The following is a 17548-nucleotide window of genomic DNA, read 5'->3' on the forward strand; positions in this document are numbered from 1 at the left end:
GAACTGACGCCTACAAGACATTCGAGACCTCGATCATAGGCATTTATAGACAATGCAAGAAAGAAATGTGGAAAACAAAAAAAATTGTCGCACTACAAGAATCGAGGCAAATGGAGAAAGACATAGAATTTTTGTCTAAATCGATCGACCACCTCGTAGAAGATGCGTTGATCCTAGCGGAAATGCGTCGGCAACAAATCCGTGACAAATACGGAAATGCGTTGATCCTAACGGAAATACCATTTACACCCATTTTAAACAAATGTTCATAATGCCTCAATGCTGACTAGACCGTCACATAACGGATAATGCCCAAAAATGGGGCATTCTCTTCATCCTCTCACTACACATGGTATAAGTGTTTAGCAAGAGATATAAATATCAACTTTGATTCTCTTTGTTGAAATAATGTGATGTGATTTAGAAAGAGTTTTCAGCAACCAATGTTTTTTTTTTCAGCAACCTATTTGTCGAATCTAAAACTAGGTGCGTGTATCTCCAGCTTATATTTATGCTAAATCTAGATGCACATTTTTTCACCTTTTATTTATCAAGTCGTTAAAGTTTGATTCACTATATTAGCTTTTACAAGGCTTTTATTCAAATTTTAATTTTTTAATTATTGAGTTCTAAGTTTATTCTAAATTTACTTTATAAATGTTTCGTTTTATAATATTATTAATATATTATTATTAGAGCTTTAAATGCTCAAAATATACAAGACATTCAAATAGTTCTAGAACAAAATCGACCCACGTATTTATTTATAGTTCGTATTTATTTCATTTATTATGGAGGGGTTGTGAGCAATAATTTGGGTGATGAGAGGGTGGTGGTTGATGAGTTATGTTATAAAGCTTTAAATGGTATGGTACTAAACTCCTGATCCACCTACCTAGCTTAGTGGGTTATTTGTTGATTGCTTATTCATTTTGTCAATGTTTTTATAGATTTTTCAACGGGAGGGCATTTTGCTTAGTAGCTTCTTGAGAAAATGTGTCTCCAAAAGTGGTGATGAAATTTCAAGTCATGCTCGACAAATAACATATGGTGTAAATTGAAGTATTGTATTAGAGTTGGTGCGAGTTAAGCTGGTTGGTGTGGTTTAAAGCCCCTAGAGGCTTTATAGTACCACATATACACCACATAAGTGAGAAGCTTTATCGTTAACTTTCACGGTGTGGTAGAAAACCCCCTATTAAAAAAATAAAAAAAAAATAAAAAGGAAAAATCAAACATTGGGCCTCACCTGCACATACCATTGGCGCTCGTTACTCGGATGGAGCCCCTTCCATAACACCCCCCCCCCTTTTGGCGCCTAGGAAATGGAGAAGGGGCGCTATGGGCCGCCATTGAAGCTGATGTGGCGGAGACGGTATACCACACCCACCAGCCTTAATGATTCTAAAGAAATATGTTTGAACCGTTCGTATATAAAAGTAAAATAAAAAAACTTTTACTATAATTACAACACATAACTAAAAAATGTACCAAAAAACTAGTACAACTAAAATAATCAAATAAAATTAAGAAAATATAAGACAGAAAAGAAAATTTGCTGAGGATCATATTAAACATAGGTCACTTAAAACAAATTTTGGATCTCTCTAAGAGAACTTATTTTTTTTTTCCTAGAGTATACCAGCCAAAGAAGTTTGTACCATCGGAGAAGACCCAAAACCCAAAAGTATACCTTAAAGATTAAAGAACGTAAAAGAGAATTGCTAGATGTTTTTGTGTTTGCTATACCTCAATTGCGTTTGCAAACTTAGGAACCCTTAGTGTGTGTATATACATATGGTAGGAGTTGGTTATAAAGTCAATTTTTCATACAAAGTGTAGGAAGTCATATCTGTGTGACATGTGACAATTAGATATTTTAATCAAAAGGGCAGGTTAGTAATTGGATAATTAATTTATACAGGTTATGGCCTGTAAACAAGGAAAGTTGTTTCTCGTTGATCTAGGGTTTCTAATAGTATGTCGGCGTGTTAACTTGGGGCCCACGATTCGTAACTCTCTTCCATGCACACGGCCCGTAAACACAGACTTGGGCCTGCATTCAACACATCTTCAATAAACTTCAATTTTGGCCTGAAAATCCTCCAATTTACTTAGGAATCTGTAAAATACTCATAAACAAACATTTAAACCATTCCAAACAGAATTTACAACAAACAACTATCAAAATGCGGGTTTTTACATTATAATAATATGTTGCCTTTCAGACACATCGATAGGCAACAACACTACTAAAATATGCCTAGGCCGACTTGTTTCTAGGGCATCCATTTTCGTTTTTGCTTAGTTAACATGGCCTGAGAGACCGTTTTTCAATTGTCTGAAAGATCTCCGTTTTGATCTATGTCTCGATCTACTAGCTTTTATGAGAGATCTACAATCTCTTAAATCTCCCCCCTATCTCAGAGAACTGGCTTTCGGGGAGATCTAAAAAAATATCCAAAACCTCCTTGGTAACGGCCTGATTCTATTCCTTAGCTAATGAGTTATTTTAACAACCGTCGGTAACTCCTTATTAGCAAGATAACAAGAGAAAAATTCTGAACAAATCTTTGAATCAAGTTATCGCTTTCCTAAAATAAAGGTCTCACTGGAGAAGCTTGACTGAAGGGTCCTAAGAGCAAGGACCAAGTTTTCAGCCTCATATTGTCCTTGGATGTCAACGACAATCAACTAAAATAGATTGATGTATTAGATACAATGAACTGTGATTTACAAATTATCGTTATCTTTGCTTCATCTTTTTCGGATTCTAAGAATAGATTGCTCTTGAAGGTTTTTGCAAGGTTAATGTGTATTCCTCTGCTACAGGAATCAAAAAGATGTGAAATACAAATTGTTCTTCTCCTTTTTACCCATGTTTGGATAATGAACTTGTTATTCACGACTTCAAGTGCAAGCATGGGTGATATAGTCTGAGCATCAAATGTTAAACTTATGGGACCATTGGCTTAAATAATTGGTAAACTCATTGTTTTGGTCTGGCAATCATGTTCACTGCAGCCACAATGAGTTAAAATTTTTGAGCTTATACCTTGAAAACCGAAGTCCGTGGGTTATGTCATTACCCCATGGTTGGCTAGGCGATGATGATACCCAAAAAATTGGTCAGATCATTGTTTGGCATGGCAATTACCCTATCTATTAATATGAGAAGGATTTGAACGTTTTTTTTTCCCGTTTGTTGCTTGATCTATGGTGCATGTTGCGTGTTTGCAAAGCCTTTGTTGGCTTCCTTTCAAATGATGGGTTTATTTGCAGCCACAACGAGATGTAGTTTCTGAGCATTTGGATCTGAGCCTTTGAACATCACAAAACAATGCTTCACATGCACTTTAATAGTCGATAACCAAACGACATTTTGCACATCTTGGATTATGATCATGTAGCTGCAGGTAAGCTATTTTCGTTTGGACCGATGGCTTAATGCATGGGCAGGGTGGGTCTAGACCTGGAAAACGGGTCGGGTCATGGGTCAAAACGGGTTCAGGTCGAAACGGGTTTGGGTCGAAACGGGTCAATTAAAAAAAGGGTTGTTTTGGTTCGGGCTGAAACGGGTTCGGGTCAATTAAAAATGAGTAGGTATTCAAGTTTTGGCTCAAAGAAGAGATCATCCTTCTGATGTCGATCATAAACAGTATTATGTTGGATGCCTCATCTTTTAATATGTTGGTTTATGTGTTTACAAGCAATGTCATGAGTAAATGTGGCGCGTTTCGGGGCAGCCTTCTATCATCTATGTTAGTGCCATTGGTGAACAAGGGCGTAGGATAGTGGGGGCGGGAGGGGGCGGCCGACCCTCCGAACTTTTCGCTCAATATTGGAGAGTATGTAGTTTTCGTATAGAAATTTTTGGGTATATACGTTTTCGACCCCCACGTTTTATAGAAATTTTTGGGTGTGTACGTTTTCGCCCCCCCCCCCCGGTCGGAAATCTCAAGATTCGCCACTGTTGGTGAAGGAACAAGTGATATAGAAAGTTACTTTTTGTAAACCTTTCAGCAACTTGGTTTGAGATAACACTAAGGCTGCCATAATGCATAACCTTAACGCACTAAATCGTCTAAACCCATGTCCCTCGCGCAGCGCGCGATAAGGAATACACCTAGTTTAGTTGAAATTGTAAGGAAGTAAAATGAAATTTACTCTAGATATTAAATTAAAATGAACGTTAGACCGTGCGGTATGGTGGGGCTTGGGTTTGGTTTAGATTAGGGCATGAGTTGACACGTGGCTTGGGGGGCAGACATGGGCTGACCCACATCACACACGGTATGGTGGGGGGGGGGGGTTAGGGCGTGGGTTTGGTGGGCTTCGCTGGGCTATTTGAATATTTTTTAAAACAACAAATTTATTTTTTTTAATATTTTTAAATAAAGAAAATTACATAAAAAAATTCCTAACGTTTATATTTGTTTTTTATCTCTTCTCTCATCTCCAAGACTAGTTGCAACTCGTCACCCTCAAGGTGATCAATGCGCTCGGATAGAAATTTCAAATCATCCCGTCTTTGTTTCAGGGCATCTCTAGCGGCATCTCTAGCTTCTTTGCTCTTTCGTTGTTCGGCCCTTTGTTGTTGGAAGACGTTGAATGTATCTAACTTGCATGCAATGTCATCCAACCGATCCCTGTATATTCCCCTACGCGAGCCCGAACTCCCAGCTGAAGGCGATGCCGTACCAGATCTTGATTTTTAAGCACGCCTTTTTGCGGCATCTCTTCCATACTCAGGCCGGTTTGGGCTTGGCGAATCATCCAAAGGGTCCTCAAACTCTTGATCTCGTGCATCAGATTGGGCTTGGGACGAGGCCCTTGACCTTTTGGAAGACGGTTATTTTCTTGGATTGCATACGGGTTGTTCGGTTCATAAGCACGGTTATGAGGATGCATTTTTTCGTTTTGTAGAAGAAGAATTGAAGATGATTATAGAAGATGTGGTTGAATGTGGTAAAAAATGGAAGAAAAATGTGAGTTTTATAGTGAAAAAATAATTTTTTTTAACATAGCCGTCGGCCAACGAGTAGCCCAACGGCTAGTTTGGTTTGGCCATTGAGAGCCTGCCATGTCAGCTTGTCAAGACCGCCCCACGCCCGGCTTGAAACCCAAGCCCCAAGGGCCACGCCCCAACCCAAGCCCACCCGGGGTGGTGGCTTGGGCGTTTTCCCCCAACCCACGCCCCAACCCAAGCCCCATACCCCATAGTCTTATGTCATCATGTGAGTGACACTTGTTAAGAGTTAACAAAAAAAAAATTAACTGGATTATGACAAAAGGACACTGTCCGATGAAAAACAATAACATAAAGAACATCTAGTGTAATTTCTTTAGTTAGAGGATAGCGTCTGCAATTTACCTCAAATTTAAAGAACCTAAATTACAATTAGTAGTTTTAAATTCATTCTGAATTAATTACTTTTTGAATATTACGTTTCTAATTATTATCAAATTATTAAAGCTTTAAATACTTACATTATACAAGACATCGAAATAGTACTAGAACAAAATAACCTACACATTCCATTTGTAGTTTGTATTCATGTCATTTAACATTTGTTACACTGGTGGGTGTGGGTGTGGCTTTTGGGCGTTGTTGGCCCTTTAACGTCGGCTGCTTTAACATGGGTTGGTGTTTTGGTCGGTGTTGCCCGCTTGGCGTGACAATATTGTTTGGCGTAGGGCGTTGGCCTGGGGTGACGTGACTGGCAATGTATGGCTGGGTGTTGATAACCGTTTGGCTAGCCCCTTCCACAACGCCGGCTTGGCCACGCCCCTTCCACACCCCACTTTTTTGGGTATGGACTGGTGAAGCCCACATCTGTTACGTGTCGTGTAATGCCCCCAACCCAAACCCCTCCACACCCCATAGTCTTGTGGAGACCTGAGTGTAATAATTTAGATGATGAGAGGGTCGCTGATGAATTTTGTTATAGAGCTTTAAATGTTAAAACTTTATATGGTATGGTCCTCAACTCCTGATCCACGGACCACCTACCTTCGTCGGTTGTTTATTGGTTGCTTATTCATTTTTTCAATGTTACATAGTTTTTAGATTTGGATACTAATCTTATCATGCTCATTTTTTCAATGTTACATAGTTTTTAGATTTGGATACTAATCTTATCATGCTGACATTATAAACGTAACAAGTTATAAAAATTCCAATTAGTGAAAACTAAGGTTGAATGTTATTCACACGTCTATATTGTGTTATATTTGGATATTGATCCGTTTGGAAATTTTCAATAATGAAAGTTGAAACACACTAACATACTATATTAATTGGAAACATGTAAAAGTGTGCCAATTGATTCCCATTACGTTTGTTTTACAATCCTTATTTTACCAGTGTTATTAAATCCATATTGTTGGTTACATGTAAACGTGTGCCGATTGATTCCCATTACGTATGTTTTACGATCCTTATTTTACCAATGTTTTGATACTCCGAACATGCATAGTGGTTGGAGTGAATAATGCCTCATCCTTAGGCGTTGTCCTTCACGTGTCGTCCTAGTTAGCAAATGGACGTTTTTCTAAAATGGGTGTAGTGGGGATGTGGACATTATGTTAAAAATGATGTAAAGAATTAAATAAATAAAAAACATGAAAGAAATTGATTGGCTAAAGAAGATGGGGCTTACATGTGATTGGGCCATCAAAATGGGGCTTTGGCGTTGTTATTAAAACACGCTTTGGCGTTTTCGGGCAACAAAACGCCCCAAATCCACACCACTACGGGTGGTCTCATATCGTTCATTGAACTAGCTATTCTACTACTTCATCAGGTGATGTCATAAATAATTTAGAGTTAAATGCCATTTTAATCCCTTTGGTTTGGGTTATTTTGCTAGTTTAGTCCAAAGGTTTCATTTTTCGCCTGTGGGTCCAAAAAGGTTTCACTGTTGCCATTTTAGTCCACTGGGTTAACTTCATAATATAGAGAGTGAGAAAGAGATACAGGGGAGAGAGATATATAAGAGAGAGAGAAAAATCTAATAATAATTTATTTTTTAATTTTTTAATTATAAGGGTATTTTGGTCATTTAACAATACTTAACCAAAAAATTCTAACAGTGTTATAAATTTGGACTCGAATGGTTAAGAAAAGTGGCTATATGGACTGAGCGCGTTAAACACAGGGGCGGAACCAGAGGGGGGTCAAGAGGGTCCACTGACCCCCCGGACATAGAAATTTGTAAGATTTTTATATGTACAATATGAGATTTTTATAGGAAAAAATATGTTTTAGACTCTCTAGTTGTAGCCGGTAGAAAAGAGAGTCTTATGATGACCCTTGACAAAAAAAGTTCTGGTTCCGCCACTAATTAAACATTTTGATTTTGAACTTAAATGTTTAAAACCTTTAAAACATGGAGACTCAAAAAGTAACTCGTATCATACATTCATAGCTGATCTTTTAATCATAAAATTAGTTTAAAACTTTTCTAGAAACCTACCAATAAAATCACCAAATCCTATAAAATATTGGATTAGGATCAAATACAAAGAATCCTAATTGTAAGAAGTGTAAGAAGAATTTATAGAGTGACAAGTGTCTAATAACCTAAAAAAACCCACTACACAAAAAAAAAAAAAAAAAAAAAAACCTTAAACATCCACCACCACCAAAAACCTAAACCCCCACCCCCCTCCCCCCCCCTCACCCACCCTAAAAAAAAAAAAAAAAAAAAATTTGCCGAGTGGGTGGGGGGGTTAGGTTTTTGGGTGGGGGTGGGTGTTTAGTTTTTTTTTTAAGATTTTTTTTATGTTTTTGGGGGTGGGGGGGGGGGTTAGGTTTTTGGGTGGTGGTGGGGTGGGTGTTTAGGTTTTTGGTGGTGATGTAGTGGGTTTAGTTTTAGGTTATTAGACACTTGTCACTCTATAAATCCTTCTTACACTTCTTACAATTAGAAGCCTTTATAGAATAACTTGACGCATAAAATATTTATCTTTATACCTTAAACGTTATGCGTACGTTGGTGAAATGTGTAATTGTCGTATGGCTCTGATTCAATTGTCAGAAAATGTAGTGGGATGAATAAATGGCAATTTAAGGCTCCATGCCTTTTGTAGTTAACTTCACATGCACTCAGGTCATTTCCTTTTCTTTTTGAACGGCAAATTATAATCTTTTATTCAATCACCAAAAAAAAAAAATTCATCAAAGCTATTAGCCAAGAGTGTGCCTATTGGCACACTAAAGTGCCTATTGGCACACCAAACCCTAGCAAAAGTTAGGGTTTATCTACGCTGCGTATTGGTCAATACGCAGCCTATAAGGTTAACCCTAGACGCTGCGTATTGACCAATACGCAGCGTAGATAAACCATAGATCTCAGTGCCTGATTACCAATCATTGCACAGAAAACAAGGGCCCTATACGCTGCGTATTGACCAATACGCAGCGTATAGAAAACTGATGCACATTTGGGGTCATTTTGGTAGGTTTGAAGTGTCAAATGTTTGCCAGGTTTCTATACGCTGCGTATTGGTCAATACGCAGCGTATATAAACTTGGTAAAATTTGACACTTCATACCTGGAAACATTTTGTGTCAATTTCAGAAACATAAGGGACCATTATTGTAAATCCTGGAATCATCAGGGACCATTTATCTAAATTATGAAACAACAGGGACCATTTTTGTCTATTCATGAAACTTCAGGGACCATTTTTATAAAAAATGAAACACCAGGGACCAAAATGTAAATATATATAAAATCAGTATAAAAGGGGGTCTTCTTTAAAGAACCGGCCCTTATCAAGAATCGAACTCGTGACCTATCATTTAGAACCGTAAAGCCTTAACCAGTTTATCCTCCGTTCCGGAGCTGTTAGAACATGGAACTTAATTCATATATGCAGTAACTGCTAATAGGCTGCGTATTGGCCTATACGCAGCGTATACTGACACCTTGTATACGCTGCGTATTGACCAATACGCAGCGTATAAAGCCTTCTGAACTTTAAATTCACACAGAACTTGTTGTATTCCAGATACAATCGTTAGGCCCGTACGCGCCTTACGGACGACGTCGACTAAATAATAAAAAAATATTATTTAGTCGACGTCGTCCGTAAGGCGCGTACGGGCCTAACGAGCGTCGAAACTAAGTCCGTCGTTGCCCGTTAGGCCCGTACGCGCCTTACGGACGACGTCGACTAAATAATAAAAAAATATTATTTAGTCGACGTCGTCCGTAAGGCGCGTACGGGCCTAACGAGCGTCGAAACTAAACCCGTCGTTAAAATTTTAACGACGGGCTTAGTTTCGACGCTCGTTAGGCCCGTACGCGCCTTACGGACGACGTCGACTAAATAATAAAAAAAATATTATTTAGTCGACGTCGTCCGTAAGGCGCGTACGGGCCTAACGAGCGTCGAAACTAAGTCCGTCGTTGCCCGTTAGGCCCGTACGCGCCTTACGGACGACGTCGACTAAATAATAAAAAAAATATTATTTAGTCGACGTCGTCCGTAAGGCGCGTACGGGCCTAACGAGCGTCGAAACTAAACCCGTCGTTAAAATTTTAACGACGGGCTTAGTTTCGACGCTCGTTAGGCCCGTACGCGCCTTACGGACGACGTCGACTAAATAATAAAAAAAATATTATTTAGTCGACGTCGTCCGTAAGGCGCGTACGGGCCTAACGAGCGTCGAAACTAAGTCCGTCGTTGCCCGTTAGGCCCGTACGCGCCTTACGGTTGATAAATTTACAAAAATGGTCCCTGAGGTTTGATGTGTTTACAAAATCGGTCCCTGAGATTTGATGACTTTACAAAAATGGTCCCTGGTGTTTCCAGGATTTACAAAAATGGTCCCTGGTCAATTTCTGAAACACAAGGGACCATTTTTGTAAATCCTGGAAACACCAGGGACCATTTTTGTAAATTCATCAAACCTCAGGGACCAATTTTGTAAACACATCAAACCTCAGGGACCATTTTTTTAAACATAAACTTAAATTGTTTTTTTTTTAACGACGTCGGGCCTTACGGGCAACGACGGACTTAGTTTCGACGCTCGTTAGGCCCGTACGCGCCTTACGGACGACGTCGACTAAATAATAAAAAAAATATTATTTAGTCGACGTCGTCCGTAAGGCGCGTACGGGCCTAACGAGCGTCGAAACTAAGTCCGTCGTTGCCCGTTAGGCCCGTACGCGCCTTACGGAGGACGTCGACTAAATAATAAAAAAATATTATTTAGTCGACGTCGTCCGTAAGGCGCGTACGGGCCTAACGAGCGTCGAAACTAAACCCGTCGTTAAAATTTTAACGACGGGCTTAGTTTCGACGCTCGTTAGGCCCGTACGCGCCTTACGGACGACGTCGACTAAATAATAAAAAAAATATTATTTAGTCGACGTCGTCCGTAAGGCGCGTACGGGCCTAACGAGCGTCGAAACTAAGTCCGTCGTTGCCCGTTAGGCCCGTACGCGCCTTACGGACGACGTCGACTAAATAATAAAAAAAATATTATTTAGTCGACTTCGTCCGTAAGGCGCGTACGGGCCTAACGAGCGTCGTAACTAAACCCGTCGTTAAAATTTTAACGACGGGCTTAGTTTCGACGCTCGTTAGGCCCGTACGCGCCTTACGGACGACGTCGACTAAATAATAAAAAAAATATTATTTAGTCGACGTCGTCCGTAAGGCGCGTACGGGCCTAACGAGCGTCGAAACTAAGTCCGTCGTTGCCCGTAAGGCCCGACGTCGTTAAAAAAAAAACAATTTAAGTTTATGTTTAAAAAAATGGTCCCTGAGGTTTGATGTGTTTACAAAATTGGTCCCTGAGGTTTGATGAATTTACAAAAATGGTCCCTGGTGTTTCCAGGATTTACAAAAATGGTCCCTTGTGTTTCAGAAATTGACCAGGGACCATTTTTGTAAATCCTGGAAACACCAGGGACCATTTTTGTAAAGTCATCAAATCTCAGGGACCGATTTTGTAAACACATCAAACCTCAGGGACCATTTTTGTAAATTTATCAGCCGTAAGGCGCGTACGGGCCTAACGGGCAACGACGGACTTAGTTTCGACGCTCGTTAGGCCCGTACGCGCCTTACGGACGACGTCGACTAAATAATATTTTTTTTATTATTTAGTCGACGTCGTCCGTAAGGCGCGTACGGGCCTAACGAGCGTCGAAACTAAGCCCGTCGTTAAAATTTTAACGACGGGTTTAGTTTCGACGCTCGTTAGGCCCGTACGCGCCTTACGGACGACGTCGACTAAATAATATTTTTTTTATTATTTAGTCGACGTCCTCCGTAAGGCGCGTACGGGCCTAACGGGCAACGACGGACTTAGTTTCGACGCTCGTTAGGCCCGTACGCGCCTTACGGACGACGTCGACTAAATAATATTTTTTTTATTATTTAGTCGACGTCGTCCGTAAGGCGCGTACGGGCCTAACGAGCGTCGAAACTAAGCCCGTCGTTAAAATTTTAACGACGGGTTTAGTTTCGACGCTCGTTAGGCCCGTACGCGCCTTACGGACGACGTCGACTAAATAATATTTTTTTTATTATTTAGTCGACGTCGTCCGTAAGGCGCGTACGGGCCTAACGGGCAACGACGGACTTAGTTTCGACGCTCGTTAGGCCCGTACGCGCCTTACGGACGACGTCGACTAAATAATATTTTTTTTATTATTTAGTCGACGTCGTCCGTAAGGCGCGTACGGGCCTAACGATTGTATCTGGAATACAACAAGTTTGTGTGAATTTAAAGTTCAGAAGGCTTTATACGCTGCGTATTGGTCAATACGCAGCGTATAGAAAACTGATGCACATTTGGGGTCATTTTGGTAGGTTTGAAGTGTCAAATTTTTGCCAGGTTTCTATACGCTGCGTATTGACCAATACGAAGCGTATATAAACTTGGTAAAATTTGACACTTTGTGTCAATTTCAGAAACATAAGGGACCATTATTGTAAATCCTGGAATCATCAGGGACCATTTATCTAAATTATCAAACAACAGGGACCATTTTTGTATATTCATGAAACTTCAGGGACCATTTTTATAAAAAATGAAACACCAGGGACCAAAATGTAAATATATATAAAATCAGTATAAAAGGGGGTCTTCTTTAAAGAACCGGCCCTTATCATGAATCGAACTCGTGACCTATCATTTAGAACCGTAAAGCCTTAACCAGTTTATCCTCCGTTCCGGAGCTGTTAGAACATAGAACTTAATTCATATATGCAGTAACTATTAATAGGCTGCGTATTGGCCTATACGCAGCGTATATTGACACCTTGTATACGCTGCGTATTGGTCAATACGAGGCGTATAAAGCCTTCTGAACTTTAAATTCACACAGAACCTGTTGTATTCCAGATACAATCGTTAGGCCCGTACGCGCCTTACGGACGACGTCGACTAAATAATAAAAAAAATATTATTTAGTCGACGTCGTCCGTAAGGCGCGTACGGGCCTAACGAGCGTCGAAACTAAGTCCGTCGTTGCCCGTAAGGCCCGACGTCGTTAAAAAAAAAAACAATTTAAGTTTATGTTTAAAAAAATGGTCCCTGAGGTTTGATGTGTTTACAAAATTGGTCCCTGAGGTTTGATGAATTTACAAAAATGGTCCCTGGTGTTTCCAGGATTTACAAAAATGGTCCCTTGTGTTTCAGAAATTGACCAGGGACCATTTTTGTAAATCCTGGAAACACCAGGGACCATTTTTGTAAAGTCATCAAATCTCAGGGACTGATTTTGTAAACACATCAAACCTCAGGGACCATTTTTGTAAATTTATCAGCCGTAAGGCGCGTACGGGCCTAACGGGCAACGACGGACTTAGTTTCGACGCTCGTTAGGCCCGTACGCGCCTTACGGACGACGTCGACTAAATAATATTTTTTTTATTATTTAGTCGACGTCGTCCGTAAGGCGCGTACGGGCCTAACGAGCGTCGAAACTAAGTCCGTCGTTGCCCGTTAGGCCCGTACGCGCCTTACGGATGATAAATTTACAAAAATGGTCCCTGAGGTTTGATGTGTTTACAAAAGTGGTCCCTGGTGTTTCCAGGATTTAATAAAATGGTCCCTTGTGTTTCAGAAATTGACCAGGGACCATTTTTGTAAATCCTGGAAACACCAGGGACCATTTTTGTAAATTCATCAAACCTCAGGGACCGATTTTGTAAACACATCAAACCTCAGGGACCATTTTTGTAAATTTATCATCCGTAAGGCGCGTACGGGCCTAACGGGCAACGACGGACTTAGTTTCGACGCTCGTTAGGCCCGTACGCGCCTTACGGACGACGTCGACTAAATAATATTTTTTTTATTATTTAGTCGACGTCGTCCGTAAGGCGCGTACGGGCCTAACGAGCGTCGAAACTAAGCCCGTCGTTAAAATTTTAACGACGGGTTTAGTTTCGACGCTCGTTAGGCCCGTACGCGCCTTACGGACGACGTCGACTAAATAATATTTTTTTTATTATTTAGTCGACGTCCTCCGTAAGGCGCGTACGGGCCTAACGGGCAACGACGGACTTAGTTTCGACGCTCGTTAGGCCCGTACGCGCCTTACGGACGACGTCGACTAAATAATATTTTTTTTATTATTTAGTCGACGTCCTCCGTAAGGCGCGTACGGGCCTAACGGGCAACGACGGACTTAGTTTCGACGCTCGTTAGGCCCGTACGCGCCTTACGGACGACGTCGACTAAATAATATTTTTTTATTATTTAGTCGACGTCGTCCGTAAGGCGCGTACGGGCCTAACGAGCGTCGAAACTAAGCCCGTCGTTAAAATTTTAACGACGGGCTTAGTTTCGACGCTCGTTAGGCCCGTACGCGCCTTACGGACGACGTCGACTAAATAATATTTTTTTTATTATTTAGTCGACGTCCTCCGTAAGGCGCGTACGGGCCTAACGGGCAACGACGGACTTAGTTTCGACGCTCGTTAGGCCCGTACGCGCCTTACGGACGACGTCGACTAAATAATATTTTTTTTATTATTTAGTCGACGTCGTCCGTAAGGCGCGTACGGGCCTAACGAGCGTCGAAACTAAGTTTGTAACGACAAAACACTTTAAATAACCTGCCAGAATTTTTTATAACCTGCCTGAATTTCAAAACATAACATTTCAAAATATGTGAAACTGTTTACACCGAAGTTTGATACATACATTACAAAATACATTACAAAGTTTGTACATACATAACAAAATGATAAAATACTACTGCTGCTGTTCCTGATGCTGCTGCTGCTGCTCCTGCTCCTGATGCTGCTGCTGCTGCTGATGCTGCTGCTGCCGCTGATGCTGATCCCAGTCCGCATCCGCAATGAAGGGTAGTGGAGGTAACCCGTCATGCTGTCGCTGCTGCTGCAGCGCCGCAGCCACCCACTCTAACAAATAATTGTTTCTCTCCACGTTTCGAAGCAGCCGCTCATGTGACGGGTCAGGACCGGGCATAACATGGCGTGGGAACTGGGGCGCCCCGGGTGGTCCACGCGGCTGTGGTGGCTGCGGAAAAACGGCGACCGGCTGATGCGGCTCTGGCGGCTCCGGATCCCGCGGGGGATAAATCAGAGGGAAGTCTTCTGGCAGGTCCTTAAGCTCGTATTGCGTGCCGTCCAGATTCTTTAACCGCTTCCCGCATGGAAAGTCTTTGGTAATATGCATCCCGTTTATTGTGTTCATCCCCATCCGCTTTGGCTGTGCCGCCGGGCCTACACGGCCGCGGTCATTCTCCGGATGATAGCCCAACGAATGGGCTATCTTGGTCACGTAAGCGCCGCCGAATAGTATTCCGCGCTCCTGTCGATGATGCGCGGAGGCGAAATACTGCGCCAACCCGTAGGCGAGAGCGCACGGCCTCTTGTATAAGAGGCAATACAAAAAGAATAAGTCACCACTCGTACACCACTCCCGGCTTTTGTTTCGAGCAGTGATCGAAGTGGAAATCATCTTGTGCAAATACCTGCATAAATGGAAACCAGTCAGTAAATAATAATCAGTCAACATCGATTAAATGGAAACCGTAAGTCGCGTAGGTCCCTAACGGGCAACGACGGACTTAGTTTCGACGCTCGTTAGGCCCGTACGCGCCTTACGGACGACGTCGACTAAATAATATTTTTTTTATTATTTAGTCGACGTCATCCGTAAGGCGCGTACGGGCCTAACGAGCGTCGAAACTAAGCCCGTCGTTAAAATTTTAACGACGGGCTTAGTTTCGACGCCCGTTAGGCCCGTACGCGCCTTACGGACGACGTCGACTAAAATTTATATTTTCTGTTTAAAAATATATATTTTTCTGTATTTAAAAAAAAAAACAATTTAAGTTTATGTTTAAAAAAATGGTCCCTGAGGTTTGATGTGTTTACAAAATTGGTCCCTGAGGTTTGATGAATTTACAAAAATGGTCCCTGGTGTTTCCAGGATTTACAAAAATGGTCCCTGGTCAATTTCTGAAACACAAGGGACCATTTTATTAAATCCTGGAAACACCAGGGACCATTTTTGTAAATTCATCAAACCTCAGGGACCAATTTTGTAAACACATCAAACCTCAGGGACCATTTTTGTAAATTTATCATCCGTAAGGCGCGTACGGGCCTAACGGGCAACGACGGACTTAGTTTCGACGCTCGTTAGGCCCGTACGCGCCTTACGGACGACGTCGACTAAATAATATTTTTTTTATTATTTAGTCGACGTCGTCCGTAAGGCGCGTACGGGCCTAACGAGCGTCGAAACTAAGCCCGTCGTTAAAATTTTAACGACGGGCTTAGTTTCGACGCTCGTTAGGCCGTACGCGCCTTACGGACGACGTCGACTAAATAATATTTTTTTTATTATTTAGTCGACGTCATCCGTAAGGCGCGTACATTATTTAGTCGACGTCGTCCGTAAGGGCTGTACGGGCCTAACGAGCGTCGAAACTAAGCCCGTCGTTAAAATTTTAATCGACGAACTTAGTTTCGACGTTCGCTAGGGACCTACGCGCCTGACGGTTCGACTTCGACTAAATAATAAAAAAATATATATATTTTAACGACGAACTTAGTTTCGACGCTCGTTAGGACCGTACGAGCGTCAAAACTATGATCGTCGTCGTTAAATTATATTTAGTCGAAGTCGAACCGTAAGTCGCGTAGGTCCCTAACGGGCGTTTAAACGGCTGCAAACGCAGCCGCAAACGGCAGATATTTCGCTGCTGTTTGCGGCTGCGTTTGCAGTCGTAAACGGGCGTTTAGACGGCTGCAAACGCAGCCCCAAACGGCTGCGTTTTCGCTGCCGTCTGCGGCGGCATTTGCAGCCGTAACCGGGCGTTTAAACGGCTGCAAACGCAGCCCCAAACGGCTGCGAAATCGCTGCCCTTTGGGGCTGTGTTTGCAGCCGTTTAAACGCCGGTTTACGGCTGCAAACCCAGCCCCAAACGGCTGCCGGTTTAGACGTCGTTCAATTTTTTACAAAAACGGCTGACGGTTTGATATATTTACACTTTGTTCCCTAAAGTTTCTATTTTTTACAAAAATGGTCCCTGATGTTTCAAAAATTGACAAAAATCAACTAAATAATTAAAAAAAGAAATTTTCTTTTAAAAAAATCTGTTTAATAACTAACGTACCTGAAGAGCGGATCCTCAATCAGCGTACTCCTCCCCTTGGATTGGTAGTGGTCCCACTGACGGATGTCCGCGATCAGATCCCAAAACCCTAATAGCGTGGGTTTATCAATCATTACGAGCCCCTGTTTACACGAATGTTTATTAAACGTTAAATTAATATTAAATCTTAAATGTTATATATTAAAAATAATAATAATAACAATACAAAATTTGTGTTAAACGTACCTTCGTATAAAGATCCGTAGCAATCTCAGCCTCCGTATACAAACCGCTATGCACCGCAAACTGTGCAAGTGACATTTCGCGCGCCTGGCCAGCCATGCGAAAAGAAACCTCGGGCGGGGGAGGGGGCTGCGCGGGGTCCACAACCTCATTTGGCCGACGAGGATGAAACTCGAACGACGACAGAAACTCGACTAGTATCTCCCTGTAGGTCGGCGTAAACGATAGCTCAAACAGACGATCCCACGGTGAATCAACGGGAACAAACTTACGCACCCAATCTTCAACCTCAAGCTTCCGGAGGGTTTTCCACGAAACCGCAAAATGTTCACCAATATGCATCTTCCGAAGCTTCTCGCAACGGAGCGCAGCCTCGGACTCCTGAGGAAACTCCAAATACGGGTGATTCTCTAGAGGATCTGGCGGTGGACGCGCCCGCCGTTTCCGCTGCGGCTGCTCCGGAATATCTTCTTCGTAATCCATTTCCTCCATTTTTCTGTTTTTAAAAAAAAAACAATTTAACTTTAAGTTTAAAAAAATATATATTTTCTGTTTAAAAATATATATTTTCTGTTTACACAGCAAAACCATGGCACAAGTGAAAGCATAAAGACAAGTGAAAGCATAAAAATATATATTTTCTGTTTAAAAATATATATTTTTCTGTTTTTAAAAAAATAAAAAAACAATTTAAG

General features: G+C 41.6%; 1 protein-coding gene across 1 annotated transcript; it reads right to left on the reverse strand.

Moving 5' to 3' along the window:
* Positions 1 to 14129: 14129 nt before the first annotated feature.
* LOC110943855 lies at positions 14130 to 17345 on the reverse strand. The gene is made up of 3 exons (XM_022185585.2): positions 16857 to 17345; positions 16632 to 16753; positions 14130 to 14978 (listed from the first exon to the last, which is right to left on the reverse strand). The coding sequence occupies exons 1-3, from the start codon at positions 17343 to 17345 to the stop codon at positions 14234 to 14236; spliced, it is 1356 nt and encodes a 451-aa protein (XP_022041277.1). The 3' UTR covers positions 14130 to 14233.
* Between the last annotated feature and the right edge of the window lie 203 nt (positions 17346 to 17548).

The sequence above is a fragment of the Helianthus annuus genome, chromosome 5 (assembly GCF_002127325.2).
Source record: "Helianthus annuus cultivar XRQ/B chromosome 5, HanXRQr2.0-SUNRISE, whole genome shotgun sequence".
Lineage (NCBI taxonomy): Eukaryota > Viridiplantae > Streptophyta > Magnoliopsida > Asterales > Asteraceae > Helianthus > Helianthus annuus.

Bases quoted from the DNA above. Each gene is read 5' to 3' on its own strand.
- LOC110943855 (XM_022185585.2), bottom strand. From the start codon at position 17,345: ATGGAGGAAATGGATTACGAAGAAGATATTCCGGAGCAGCCGCAGCGG. The intron at 16,754-16,856 runs GTACGTTTAACA...TCGTGTAAACAG, and splicing joins CTACGGATCTTTATACGAAG to GGGCTCGTAATGATTGATAA. The intron at 14,979-16,631 runs GTACGTTAGTTA...CCATTTATGCAG, and splicing joins ATTGAGGATCCGCTCTTCAG to GTATTTGCACAAGATGATTT.